Below are 14076 nucleotides of genomic sequence, written 5' to 3' on the forward strand. Positions count from 1 at the left end.
GAAATGCAGAGGAAAAAATGTAAAAATATAGAAAGAAATAGAAACAGGGAGGGAGGAGTGTTAGAGAGTAAGAGGAATACATACATGAATCAAACATACATGTTTTTTATATTAGTAATTTAGCAGACAATCCTATGCAGAGCGACTTACAGTTTGTGTATTAATCAGCTAGGTGAGGCAATCATATAGCTCGGTCCTAGTAAGTACATTTTCCTCAATAAAGTCACTATGAGCAAAGTCAGAACTTGTAAGGGGGAAAGAAAAGTGAAGTACAAGTGTTCATTCACAAAAAGCTTACTAATACATACTAATTTGAATGGCAGCGTGTCAATTTAACTGTCACTTGAGTCTTGGTGACCTATGTGATTGTGCAGCTGGTCAGACTCCTCCCACTCACCTCTGAACTTTTTGGGCGGATTGGCCAGGTCTCCTGCATCGGGCTGCACCACACACCTGTCATCAACAAGCCTGGGGAGAAAACATCCCAACATCATATACACACCATTGATGCAGTTCATATGGGAGAGAACATAACACATCTTTCCTACTATTAATTCAACTCCATGACAGAGCTCCATGGCAGGCATGTTCTACAGTTTCCTATGATCCAATACACCTTCATCTCCCAGAATAGACAGTGGTACTCCATGGCAGACAGGGTTGTTGATGATGTGTCGAACCCAGGTTGAAGACAAGAGGATTACAATATCATATAACTCTTTGCATAAATGAGGAATAATTCTAAAGAATGGGACCAGCGATGCTAGTTAGCGACGGTGCTGGTCCCATGCGTTTGTTTATTTTCACAAGCTTCATAATGCAATGATTAGCTTGTCCTAACCTGGTCATATTCAACCTAGTCTAGAACCAGACTACCAACATAGCATGTAAGAAGGAAGAAATCAGATCAGCAAGCATTGTATGTGATCATCCTCATTGGATGTTGAATTCAGAGCATTGGCAGATTTCATTAGTGTGTAGATATAATCACTGATTGTGAGGGTTAGTGTTTACTGTATGTTTTACAATGATAACAGGGCCAGTATTCAAAAAGATTTTCAAAGTATGTGTAGTGATCTTGTATCACGTTGACACCTATCCATGTAACATTATTATTATCTAAAAAACTAAACTAATACCAGTGCTAATACTGAGATTCTTAGGGGCAATTCCACGGCAACAGAATGATGCTGAAACACATATTTTACTTTATAATATGTGCCAAACATAAACCAAGTATGGCAAAGTCAAACAAACCATACAATTCTATGCACAAGGTCGACTTTACAATTTCCAATTAATATTTTACAAAATTGCATTTGCATCTGCACTGTTCAAGTAAAACAATGTGAACTTCTCAGGTGAAATTGTTAAAAGTAGACCTTGTGCATAGAGTCGTATGGTTTGTTTAAGTTTGCAATCATTGTTTTTTGTTTGACACACATTTTAAAAAGGGAAAAATCTCATCATTCTGTTTTCGTGGAATTGCCCTTAGTGAATATAGGCCCTGGTCTAGTTGAAATAGAAACAGTGAATTCTGTAAAGGGCTTGGTGGAGCCACAGGAAATGCTCTTGGCTTCTGTGTGTGGCTGATTAGTCCTAAATGCTGATAGATTGACATCTAACCGCCTTGTCTCCACACTGCATGCCTGGATTTTATAGTCAATGTCATTGTCATTGTATAGTCAACCAGCCTGCAACAGCAATTATTTTGCTTAAAGTTTTATAGCTACAATAAAACTACAATATCTTTAGAGAATTGTCCAGAAGACTGGTGAACTTCACACAACATACTGTCCATCCACACTGAACTAACACACCAACACAGCGTGATATAACATGTCAGTGTTACTACATTCTCACCGAAGCTTTGAGAAACTATAAACTCAACATGATTCTGTTGGCACTCGGCAGAGAATGTGCCTCTATTCTTCACTTCTAACTTTTATGTGACCTAGCTGCATCATGTGAAACAAGTATATATTATATCATCACATTTCAGTTTATGCTAGCCTGGACCCAGATCTGTTTGTGCTTTCTTGCTAACTCCTATGGTGGTCATTGACACACCAATGAACATAGGATTTGGCATGACAGCACAAACAGATCTGGCACCTGGCTAAGACCAGGATAGCTGATGCCAGTCTGAGACAAAAACAAAACTGTGACAATGTGTAAAGTTCCACCCGATATGGGGAAGGAAGCCCAGTGTGGGGCATCCTCTTATTTTGTTGACTGGAGCTTATTCTTGTGGTCGATTTCATCCTTAGTGTGTGTGTTCTCTGCTCGTCTGCATTGCTAAAGAAATAACCAGCAGATTATTGTATCCAATGCAGTTCCATGCGCTTGACTTACAACTATACAAGATTTACAAATAGCTTTAGTCACCTAGCAAACACCTGGGGTGTTTCCACACATTACTTCTAGCACACTAACTTTTGTATCGCTCTTCTTCTGTGATATTCATATCCTCATCTGACTCCAGATTTTAAACACAGCCATAGAGCTAAGCTCACCGTCTGACTCAAACAGTAGGGGTGTATTCAGTGATGTTGAACATTCAGAACGTTGCAATGCAGATAGCATAGAGCTTACAATGATTAGTTAGACAATGACAGGATTGTTCTACGCAATCTATTTCCATCTGAACATTCTGCGCCCTCCTGAACAGGCCCCTGGCATCTTCATGCACTAGCCTGTCATAATCACATTCATCATAAACAAGTTTTCACTGGAATACACAGAAGTACACATTCATCTACCCTACTAAGATGCAAGGCAGTCCCTCTGGTTTAGACAAAGCTGGCAGTCCAACTACAGTGAGTCAGCCGGGTATTTTCTTTTGCTGCCATAGCTGTTATTCATTCAGTTCCAACTGTCTGGCTGTGGTTGTGCATATGTACTATTCCTCAGCTCCCATGTCAAAGTCCCATCTAAACTAGAGACAATTAGGGTCCAATAGGATTTCAAATCAAGTGCTACACAACAAAACAGGATGCATTCTACTCATTACTCTAGCTAACACATGAGTAACCTTAAGTTCCCGAGAGCCCAGGCCCGCATTCATTAGGCACCAAACGAAAGAAAAAGTGACCAACAAGGAGGGACGGCCTGAAGCTTGTCCAATACGAAACCCACATTTTCATTTTTTCCCAATTGCAAAAGGCTTTGCTACAGTGTCCCCTAATGAATAAGCTCATGACTCTGCTCAGTTCAAAGAGCTAGGGCCCTATTCATTAGAAATCAAATGGAGAAAAAAACTGACCTAAACAGGGAGGGACTACTTGTACAATAACAAACGCTCATTTTAAAATGCTTCCCATTGCATGACTTAGTTAATGTGACCCTGGTCCTGGAACTAAAAGTTGAACATGAAACGGCGGTACATCCGGCCAACAGAATACGGGCAAGCTCATTACAGTGCATTCGGAATGTATCCAGACCGCTCGACTTTCCACATTGTTTCGCTAAACCATATTCTAAAATGGATTAAATAAAAAAAATCCTCAAATCTACACACAACACCCCATAACAACAGGTTATTAGAATTTTTTGCAAATGTAAAACAGAAAATACCCTATTTACATAAGTATTCAGACCCTTTGCTATGAGACCTGAAACTGAGCTCAGGTTCATCCTGTTTCCATTGATCATCCTTGAAATGTTTCAACAACTTGATTGGAGTCCACCTGTGGTAAAGTCAATTGATTTGACAAGATTTGGAAAGGCACACACCGTCTATATAAGGTCCCACAGTTGACAGTGCATGTCAGAGCAAAAACCACGCTATGAGGTTGAAGGAATTGTCCGTAGAGCTCCGAGACAGGATTGTAGGGAGGCACAAAAAAGGGGAAGAGTACCAAAAAAATATCTGCAGCATTGAAGGTCCCCAAGAACACAGGGACCTCAATCATTCTTAAATGGAAGAAGTTTGGAATCACCAAGACTTCCTAGAGCTGGCCACCCGGCCAAACTGAGCAACCAGGGGAGAAGGTCCTTAGTCAGGGAGGTGACCAAGAACCCAATGGTCACTCTGACAGAGTTCTAGAGTTCCTCTGTGGAGATGGGAGAACCTTCCACATCTCTGCAGCACTACACCAATCAGGCCTTTATGGTAGACTGGCCAGATGGAAGACATTCCTCCTTAAAAGGCACATGACAGCCCGCTTGGATTTTGCCAAAAGGCACCTAAATACTCTCAGACCACGAGACACAAGATTCTCTGGTCTGATGAAATCAAGATTGAACTCTTTGGCCTGAATGCCAAGCGTCATGTCTGAAGGAAACCTGCCACCATCCCTACGGTGAAGCATAGTGGTGGCAGCATTATGCTGTGGGGATCTTTTTCAGTCTCTGAATGTCCTTGAGTGGCCCAGCCAGAACCCAGACTAGAACCCGATCGAACATCTCTGGAGAGACCTGAAAATAGCTGTGTAGTGACGCTCCAACAAACCACACAAAGTTTGAGAAGATCTGCAGAGAAGAATGGGAGAAACTCCCCAAATACAGCTGTGTCAAGCTTGTAGCGTCATACCCAAGAAGACTCGAGGCTGCAATCTCTGCCATAGGTGCTTCAACAAAGTACTGAGTAAAGGGTCTGAAAATGTATGTAAATGTGATATTTCAGTTTATAAAATTTGCAGAAAAAACTATTAACCCGTTTTTGCTTTGTCATTATGGGGTATTGTGTGACAAAAAAGTTTGTATCTCCATTACATTATACATTATGACAAGGCAAAAGACCACAGGCCGTGGTGACCAAAATAAACATGTGACCACACAGATCTTCTGATATAAGAATACAGTAGAATGGCCAACTTACTGCTCAGATGAAGCATGATACAGAAGACAGTATACCAAATATTAAGAACACCTTCCTAATATTGAGTTGCACCCCCCCTCCCTTTTGCCCTCAGAACAGCCTCAATTTGTCAAGGCATGGACTCTACAAGGTGTCAAAGCATTTCCACAGGGATGCTGGCCCATGTTGATTCCAATGCTTCCCATAGTTTTGTCAAGTTAGCTGGATGTCCTTTGGGTGGTGGACCATTCTTGAACACATGGGAAACCGTTGAGCATGAAAAAGCCAGCAGTGTTGCAGTTCTTGACACAAACCGTGCACCTGGCACCATAGGAGGTTGGTGACACCTTAATTGGGAGGATGGGCTCGTGGTAATGGCTGGAGCAGAATGGTATCAAAAATGTCAAACAAATGGATTGATGCCATTGCAGTTGCTCCATTCCAGGCATTATTATGAGCCATCCTCCCCTCAGAAGCCTTCACAGCCTGGCACCTACTACCAATGTTCCCTCTAAAGAAAAATGTGGCACCGAGCAAATTTCAGGTCTGTTGAGAGCAAACTTGAACGTTCTGTGCAATTTCCAGCGTTTACTGTGAACACTGAGGCTGTACCTGCTTTAAGTTAGTATTAACAATGGCCAAGCAGGCTACTGAGGTCATAATCATAATGCAGGCCTACCATCAAAAACAATGGAGAAAATGCATCCCATAACATTACATGGAAATAGCTGTTCTATCATTCAGCCAATAGCAGCCAATGTGCTGTGTTCAAATGTAAGTCTACATTCCATGAGACTTAAGAAAAACATGCAGGGCTTGACATGAACCTGTTTATCCACAGACAAGAAGGTGACTGAAAAGATTGTGTTTGATGCAAGAAACCACTTTACAAAATAAAATGTAGCCTGCCTCAAAGTACAACACTGCCACTTTAATACAACCAAAACAGTTCTTTACCGGACTTGCTTGTCAAAGATGTCTAGAATGTACACGTTTTGAGCTCTTGTAGGAAGCAATCACTCCCCTATTGCTGATTGCAAATTATCTATAACTGGGCTAATGGCTCACTAACTAGCAAAGAATATGAACAAAATGTGCACAAATGGCTACATGCAGCTCTTGCTTTGATCTCAAAATAAGCACATTATGCTCAACCACAGCTGTAAACACAGTAAATTGCACAGATCCATATACGGCAATGGGCCATTTGCATATAGGCCTACTGTAGTTCTGATTGGTTATGCCGCACAGAACTGTGTAGAGTACGGGCTGTGTAGAGTACGAGTCTTGAGCAATAAAATCCTACACCAATGCAATTGAATCCTACTCTACAACAAAATCTCTAGTTAGTTTTGTTTCAGTATGTTGCACTGAAAGTGGCTAATATGGCGTTGATTTGATCACAATTGCCCCAGTAAAAGGGAAACGTTGAGTGTTAACAGTGAAAACTCTAGAAAGTTGAGGGAAGTTAATTTTCCTGCTTCTCTCCATGTGCCTATAGTTTCTCTGTGCTCTGCCCAGCAGTCCAGGGGAGCTGTCTCGGTGGGATGCTGCACATGCGTGCAGCTTAGAGGGAACATTGCCTACTACCATACCCCGTTCAAAGGCACTTCATTCTTTTGTCTTGCCAATTCAATCTCTGAATGACACCCATAGGTTAAAGAAGGATTTTTAAGCCCGTCTCATCCCCTTCATCTATACTGATTGAAGTTTATATAACAAGTGACATCAATAAGGAATTATAGCTTTCACCTGGTCAGTCTGTCATGGGAAGAGCAGGTGTCGTTAATGTTTTGTACACTCATTGTATAAGAGTAGAATGTTAGCTTTACATAAAAGAGAAGTTTTTAAATAAAAAGCAGAAGTGCCATAAGGGCATGCTTCAATTTGATAAAGACAATGGAGAGAAGGTTGGGTAAGCACACACACACCACAGCTAGCTTAATGTCAGCAATGGAGCTTGAATGCTTTATTATTTTTTTTATTCTAAAAAAAGTGTATATATATATTATATATATATATTATATATACACACACACACATATACATACACACACACACACACACTACCAGTCAAAAGTGTGGACACACCTACTCATTCAAGAGTTTCTTTATTTTGACTATTTTCTACATTGTAGAATAATGGTGAAGACATCAAAACTATGAAATAACACGTATGGAATAAAGTAGTAACCAGAAGGCGTTAAAAATCTAAATATATTGAATTCGGAATTCTTGAATTCTGTTAGAAAGAAAAATGCTTTTAAAACCTCTTTGCAATAAGGAATTGAGACCAAACACTCAAGAAAAGTGAAGTCTTTAATACCAAGGACACAAACAGCTGAGTGCATACATTTAGAGAACTCACAACACATTTTATACTCTTCTCTTGTAGGCATCACCTCCCCAGCTATACATTTTATGGCCCCAATGAGGTTCCCTCATTTCCCCTGTGGAAAGTCCATGGTTCTCTTTGTTTGGCCATATGTCAGAATCACACCATGTCCATCTTCCGTTCTGGGCCTGAGCCTGCTCTCTGATCCGAGGCAATTTCCTCTTATCTGATTAGGTCAACCTTTCTAAATAAGCATACACACAGTTCCATGGCCTAAACTCCATTAATACTCACAGTAATCATTCACTAAACAGGATGCAAACGACAGTTTAACTTGAAACATGTTACATTTTGATAGAATCCATCAATTCTACATAAATCACTGACAGAATCAATAGCAAAGCACCCCCACACCTCCTCCTTCATGCTTCACAGTGTGAACTACACATTCAAAGATCATCCATTGACCTACTCTGCATCACAAAGACATGGCGGTGAAACCAAAAATGTGGATTTATCAGATCAAAAAGGACATATTTCCACCAGTCTAATGTCAATTGTTTGTGTTTCTTGGACCGAGCAAGTCTCTTCTTCTTCTTAGTCTCCTTTAGTAGTGGTTTCGTTGCAGCAATTCGACCATGAAGGCATGATTCATGCAGTCTCCTCTGAACAGGGGATGTTGACATGTGTCTGGTACTTGAACTCTGAAGTATTTATTTGGGCTGCAATCTGAGGTGCAGTTATCTCTAACGAACGTATCCTCTGCAGTAGAGGTAACTCTGGGTCTTCCTTTCCTGTGGCGGTCCTCATGAGAGCCAGTTTTATCAGAACACTTGATGGTTTTTGTGACTGCACTTGAAGAACCTATCAAAGTTCTTGAAATGTTCTGGATTGACTGACCATGTCTTAAAGTAATGATGGACTGTCGTTTCTCTTTGATTATTTGAGCTGTTCTTGCTATAATATAGACTTGGTATTTTACTAAATAGGGCTATCTTCTGTATAACCCCAGTACCTTGTTACAACATAACTGATTGGCTCAAACGCATTAAGGAAAGAAATTCCACAAATTAACTTTGAACAAGGCACACCTGTTAATTGAAATGCATTTCAGGTGACTACCTCATGAAGCTGATTGAGAGAATGGGCAAAGTTGTCATCAAGGAAAATGTTGGCTATTTGAAGAATCTCAAAGGTAACATTTTCATTTGTTCAACACTTTTTTTGGTTACGACATGATTCCATGTGTTATTTCATAGTTTTGATGTAGTTACTATTATTATACAATGTAGAAAATAGTAAAAAGAAAAACTCTGGAATGACTAGGTGTATCCAAACTTTTGATTGGTACTGTATGTACAGTTGAAGTCTGAAGTTTACATACACCTTAGCCAAATACATTTTAACTCAGTTTCACAATTCCTGACATTTAATCCTAGTAAAAAAATCCCTGTCTTAGGCCAGTTAGGATCACCACTTTATTTTAAGAATGTGAAATGCCCAAATAATAGGAGAGAGAATTATTTATTTCAGCTTTTATTTCTTTCATCACATTCCCAGTGGGTCAGAAGTTTTACACTCAATTAGTATTTGGTAGCATTGCCTTTAAAATTGATTAACTTGGGTCAAACATTTTGGGTACCCTTCCACAATAAGTTGGGTGAATTTTGGCCTATTCCTTCTGACAGAGCTGGTGTAACTGAGTCAGGTTTGTAGGCCTCCTTGCTCGCACGCGCTTTTTCAGTCCTTCCCACAACTTTTTTTATGGGATTGGGCTTAACATGGCTTTGTGATGGCCACTACAATACCTTGACTTTGCTGTCCTTAAGACATTTTGTCACAATTTTGGAAGTATGCTTGGGTTCATTGTCCATTTGGAAGACCCATTTGCGACCAAGCTTTAACTTCCTGACTGATGTCTTGAGATGTTGCTTCAATATATCCACATCATTTTCTTTCCTCATGACGCTATCTATTTTGTGAAGTGCAACAGTCCCTCCTGCAGCAAAGCACCACCACAACATGATGCTGCCACCACCGTGCTTCACGGTTGGGATGGTGTTCTTCAGCTTGCAAGCCTCCCCCTTTTTCCTCCAAACATAACAACGGTCATTATGGCCAAACAGTTATATCGTTTCATCAGACCAGAGGACATTTCTCCCAAAAGTACGATCTTTGTCCCCATGTGCAAACTGTAGTCTGGCTTTTTAATGGCGGTTTTGGAGCAAAGGCTTCTTCCTTGCTGACCTTCAGGTTATGTCAATATAGGACTCGTTTTACTGTGGATAACGATACTTTTGTACCCGTTTCCTCCAGCATCTTCACAAGGTCCTTTGCTGTTGTTCTGGGATTGATTTGCACTTTTTGCACCAAAGTACATTCATCTCTATGAGACAGAAAGGGTCTCCTTCCTGAGCGGTATGACAGCTGCGTGGTCCCATGGTGTTTAGACTTGCTTACTGTTGTTTGTACAGACGAACGTGGTACCTTCAGGCGTTTGGAAATTGCTCCCAAGGATGAACCAGGCTTGTGGAGGTCTACAATGTTTTGGCTGATTTCTTTTGATTTTCCCATGATGTCAAGCAAAGAGGCACTGAGTTGGAAGGTAAGCCTTGAAATACATCCACAGGTACACCTCCAATTGACTCGAATGATGTCAATTAGCCTATCAGAAGCTTCTAAAGCCATGACATTTTCTGGAATTTTCCAAGCTGTTTCAAGGCACAGTCAACTTAGTGTATGTAAACTTCTGACCTACTGGAATTGTGAAAGATTATTTCACTTATAATTCACCATCTGTAAACAATTGTTGGAAAAATTGCCTGTGTCATGCACAAAGTAGATGTTCTAACAGACTTGTCAAAACTGTAGTTTAACAAGAAATCTGTGGAGTGGTTGAAAAACTAGTTTTAATGACTCCAACCTAAGTGTATGTAAACTTCCGACTTCAACTGTATGCATGCATGTACGTACGTACGTACACACTACCGTTCAAAAGGTTGGGGTCACCTAGAAATATCCTTGTTTTTGAAAGAAAAACAATGTAACAATGTTAATGTAAAAAGCACAGTGAAGAGAAAACTCTGGGATGCTGGTCTTCTAGGCAGAGTTCCTTTGTCCAGTGTCTATGTTCTTATGCCAATCTTAATATTTTATTGGCCAGTCTGAGATATGGCTTTTTCTTTGCAACTCTGACTAGAAGGCCAGCATCCCGGAGTCGCCTCTTCACTGTTGACGTTGAGACTGGTGTTTTGCGGTTACTATTTAATGAAGCTGCCAGTTGAGGACTTGTGAGGCGTCTGTTTCTCAAACTCGACACTCTAATGTACTTGTCCTCTTGCTCAGTTGTGCACCTGGGCCTCCCACTCCTCTTTCTATTCTGGTTAGAGCCAGTTTGCGCTGTTCTGTGAAGGGAGTAGTACACAGCATTGTACGAGATCTTCAGTTTCTTGGCAATTTCTAATGGAATAGCCTTAATTGCTCAGAACAAGAATAGGACTGACGAGTTTCAGAAGAAAGTTGTTTCGTTGCCATCGAACCGACAAATGCTGATGCTCCAGATACTCAACTAGTCTAAAGAAGGCCTGTTTATTGCTTCATTAAATCAGCACAACAGTTTTCAGCTGTGCTAACATAACTGCAAAAAGGTTTTCAAATTATCAATTAGCCTTTTAAAATGATACGTTGTGTTAGCTAATTCAAGTGTGTCATTGGAACACAGGAGTGATGGTTGCTGATAATGGGCCTCTGTACACCTATGTAGACATTAATTTTTTTTTTTAATCTGCGTTTCCAGCTACAATAGTAATTTACAACATTAACAATGTCTGCACTGTATTTCTGATCAATTGGATTTTAATGGACAAAAACAATGTGCTTTTCTTTCAAAAACAAGGACATTTCTAAGTGACACAACTTTTGAATGGTAGTGTGTGTCATGTATGTGTGTATATATAAATAAATTGTAACCTTTTTTTCAGCTTAAATGCTTTCAATGAGATTAAAAGTGGGCCCGAGGATGAGATTAAATGCAGTCATTTACCCTGTGTAGCTATGAACAGTTCATACACAATTCAGGCTACCTTATGGTTGTATAAAGTAGCAAGTGACTACTAACCTGAAATGTGTTGACTTGTCTGTTTGCTTGAAAGATAGATAAGCACAACAGAAAAAGAGGATTGGACCCAGGGAGAGGATCAGCCTCAGGGGAATTGAGCGTTTGTAAATGAGGTGTGACCTGAGGAACTTATTTAAGAGCTTATACTTACTATCATACGTCAATATGGATTTATAGAGTCATCAAAGCCTGTCGAGGCGAGGTTGCATGTGACGAGTACAGTAATGGCGACTCCAGCCAACATTCATGATACCATGGCTGGGTCTGAAAACATTACTAGCCGTCAAATCATTGCTTATACGAACCTCGTTTCCTTCATTCCTTGTCTTATATGATACTCAAATCTAATTGGAGGGGAAGGAACTTGGATACTCTCCTGCAATGTGCCTTGAGGGGGAGGTGAGGAATTGGAGGAATGAGGATGAAGGAAGCAAGGACTAAATATTGCACTATAGGCAAGAGGGTGCCATTAGGGATGCACAATGGTTGAGTTCCTGCCAAAATAGATGCTCAGGCATTACATTGCGTCAACCAATGGTTGCATGCCACGTCATCAAAACCTTTTATTTGGCAGGGACTACAATTCGTAGATCAGTGATTCTACACCTCACTTTGCTCAAGCTGATCCTCTCCAACGGACTCGGAAGTTGTAGCTAAAAATGGGTAAATTAGGTACAATTAAACCAACCATCAAAGTATATTGTAGAGAGTTCGGGGGTAGCCCTGACCGGGACTCACTTGACAGTCGCTGGATTCGGGCTCGAATCCTGGTCAGGACTTCACCCCAAATTCGCTACATTGGTGACAGAAGTGTGAGGGCGCCCTCCGAGAGGCATGTACACGTGACGAACTTGGTATAGACAAGCATGGGGAGTGGAGATACTCTCTCCCAATGGTTTGGAGTAATGTAGCGACCTTAATCCAATACCTAGCGTGCTCAGTCTCTAGACCCAGGTTAGAATCCCAGTTGGAGCTACCTCCCAAATTAGCTACATTGGTTGGTAACAGTGGCCATGTCCGATTACCCACACTAATGTACTACATACTTAAACTGCATACTATTTAGTACGTACCATTTAGTAAAAAGTATGCTGTATGCCACAACGCAGTAGAAGCTTCTGATTGGCTGAGTAGGTGGGGCAGGGCCGAGTGCAGGTGAATTTTTCCAAATTCAACAGAAATGCATCGGCATAAACTAGCCTGATATTAGCTCATTTCCAAATTGATTAATTTCTCTCAAATCCGAATAGAATAGGAATGGCATTATAGGCCTACTCAGACCATATAGCCCATCTATCGGATTCAAAATGGACTGAAGACAACAGTTTGGTTCCATTTCAACATATTTATTAGTGTAATCAAAGTGCTGTAGCATATATAAATGAAATAGCCTAGTACACACACCAAAAATTTTAAAATTTTAAAATCAAAAGGCTATTGTACAGAAACAATAAGGACAGTTGGGTGCATTGCAAATTCAGAGCCACTGGACAGGACAACATACTAAAGCACTGATCATTGGGAACGAGATCAGAATGACTTAAGGCTTGATCCATCAATTAAATAATGAAATAGGTAGCCTAACCTACAAAACTAAAACACTCCATATGTTCAAATCAAAAGGCCTGATAAACATGACATCAGTAACGCAGCCACATCCCGAATCCCGGTGCTGACACATTCAGGGCAAGAGAACAAGAAACACTGAGAAAACAGAAATCCACTTTGGGTAAAAATATGTAGCCTACGATGCAATCAATACTCGTGATCATTTTAAAGAGAACAAAAACTACTTAGCCTAAATTTAAACACCATCGCAGAAGCTTCGGGCTAGAGGTCGACCGATTCATCGGAATGGCCGATTAATTAGGGCCAATTTCAAGTTTTCATAACAATCAGAAATCGGTATTTTTTGACACCGATTTGGCCGATTTTTTTATTTTATTTAACTAGGCAAGTCAGTTAAGAACACATTCTTATTTTCAATGACGGCCTAGGAACCGTGGGTTAACTGCCTTGTTCAGGGGCAGAACGGCAGATTTTTACCTTGTCAGCTCCGGGATTCAATCTTGCAACCTTACAGTTAACTAGTCCAACGCACTAACCACCTGCCTCTCATTGTACTCCACGAGGAGCCTGCCTGTTACGCGAATGCAGTAGAAGCCAATTGTTGCTCGACTGTACCTAACCATAAACACCAGTGCCTTTCTTAAAATCAATACACAGAAGTATATATTTTTAAACCTGCATATTTAGCAAAAAGAAATCCAGGTTAGCAGGCAATATTAACCAGGTGAAATTGTGTCACTTCTTGTGTTCATTGCACGCAGAGTCAGAGTATATGCAACAGTTTGGGTCGCCTGGCTCATTGCAAACTAATTTGCCAGAATTTTACGTAATTATGACATAACATTGAAGGTTGTACAATGTAACAAGAATATTTAGACTTAGGGATGCCACCCGTTAGATAAAATACCGAACGGTTCCGTATTTCACTGTCTCAGCCTCCAGTATTTATGCTGCAGTAGTTTGTGTCGGGGGGCTAGGGTCAGTTTGTTATATCTGGAGTACTTCTCCTGTCCTATCCGGTGTCCTGTGTGAATTTAAGTATGCTCTCTCTAATTCTCAGAGGACCTGAGCCCTAGGACCATGCCTCAGGACAACCTGACATGATGACTCCTTGCTGTCCCCAGTCCACCTGGCCGTGCTGCTGCTCCAGTTTCAACTGTTCTGCCTGTGATTATTATTTGACCATGCTGGTCATTTATGAACATTTGAACATCTTGGCCATGTTCTGTTATAATCTCCACCCGGCACAGCCAG

At 40.7% G+C, this 14076-nt stretch overlaps 1 protein-coding gene across 4 annotated transcripts in view; it reads right to left on the minus strand.

The window, feature by feature from the left end:
- Positions 1 to 14076, minus strand: part of LOC112218717 (inositol 1,4,5-trisphosphate receptor type 2) — a 150275-nt gene that overhangs the window by 127705 nt on the left and 8494 nt on the right. For all 4 annotated transcript variants that reach the window (XM_042301635.1, XM_042301634.1, XM_042301637.1 and 1 more), the window contains exon 2: positions 398 to 468. In XM_042301635.1, coding sequence (XP_042157569.1) covers positions 398 to 468 — 71 coding nt within the window. The remainder of the gene's footprint in view (positions 1 to 397; positions 469 to 14076) is intronic.

The sequence above is a fragment of the Oncorhynchus tshawytscha genome, linkage group LG19 (assembly GCF_018296145.1).
Source record: "Oncorhynchus tshawytscha isolate Ot180627B linkage group LG19, Otsh_v2.0, whole genome shotgun sequence".
In the NCBI taxonomy this organism is placed as follows: domain Eukaryota; kingdom Metazoa; phylum Chordata; class Actinopteri; order Salmoniformes; family Salmonidae; genus Oncorhynchus; species Oncorhynchus tshawytscha.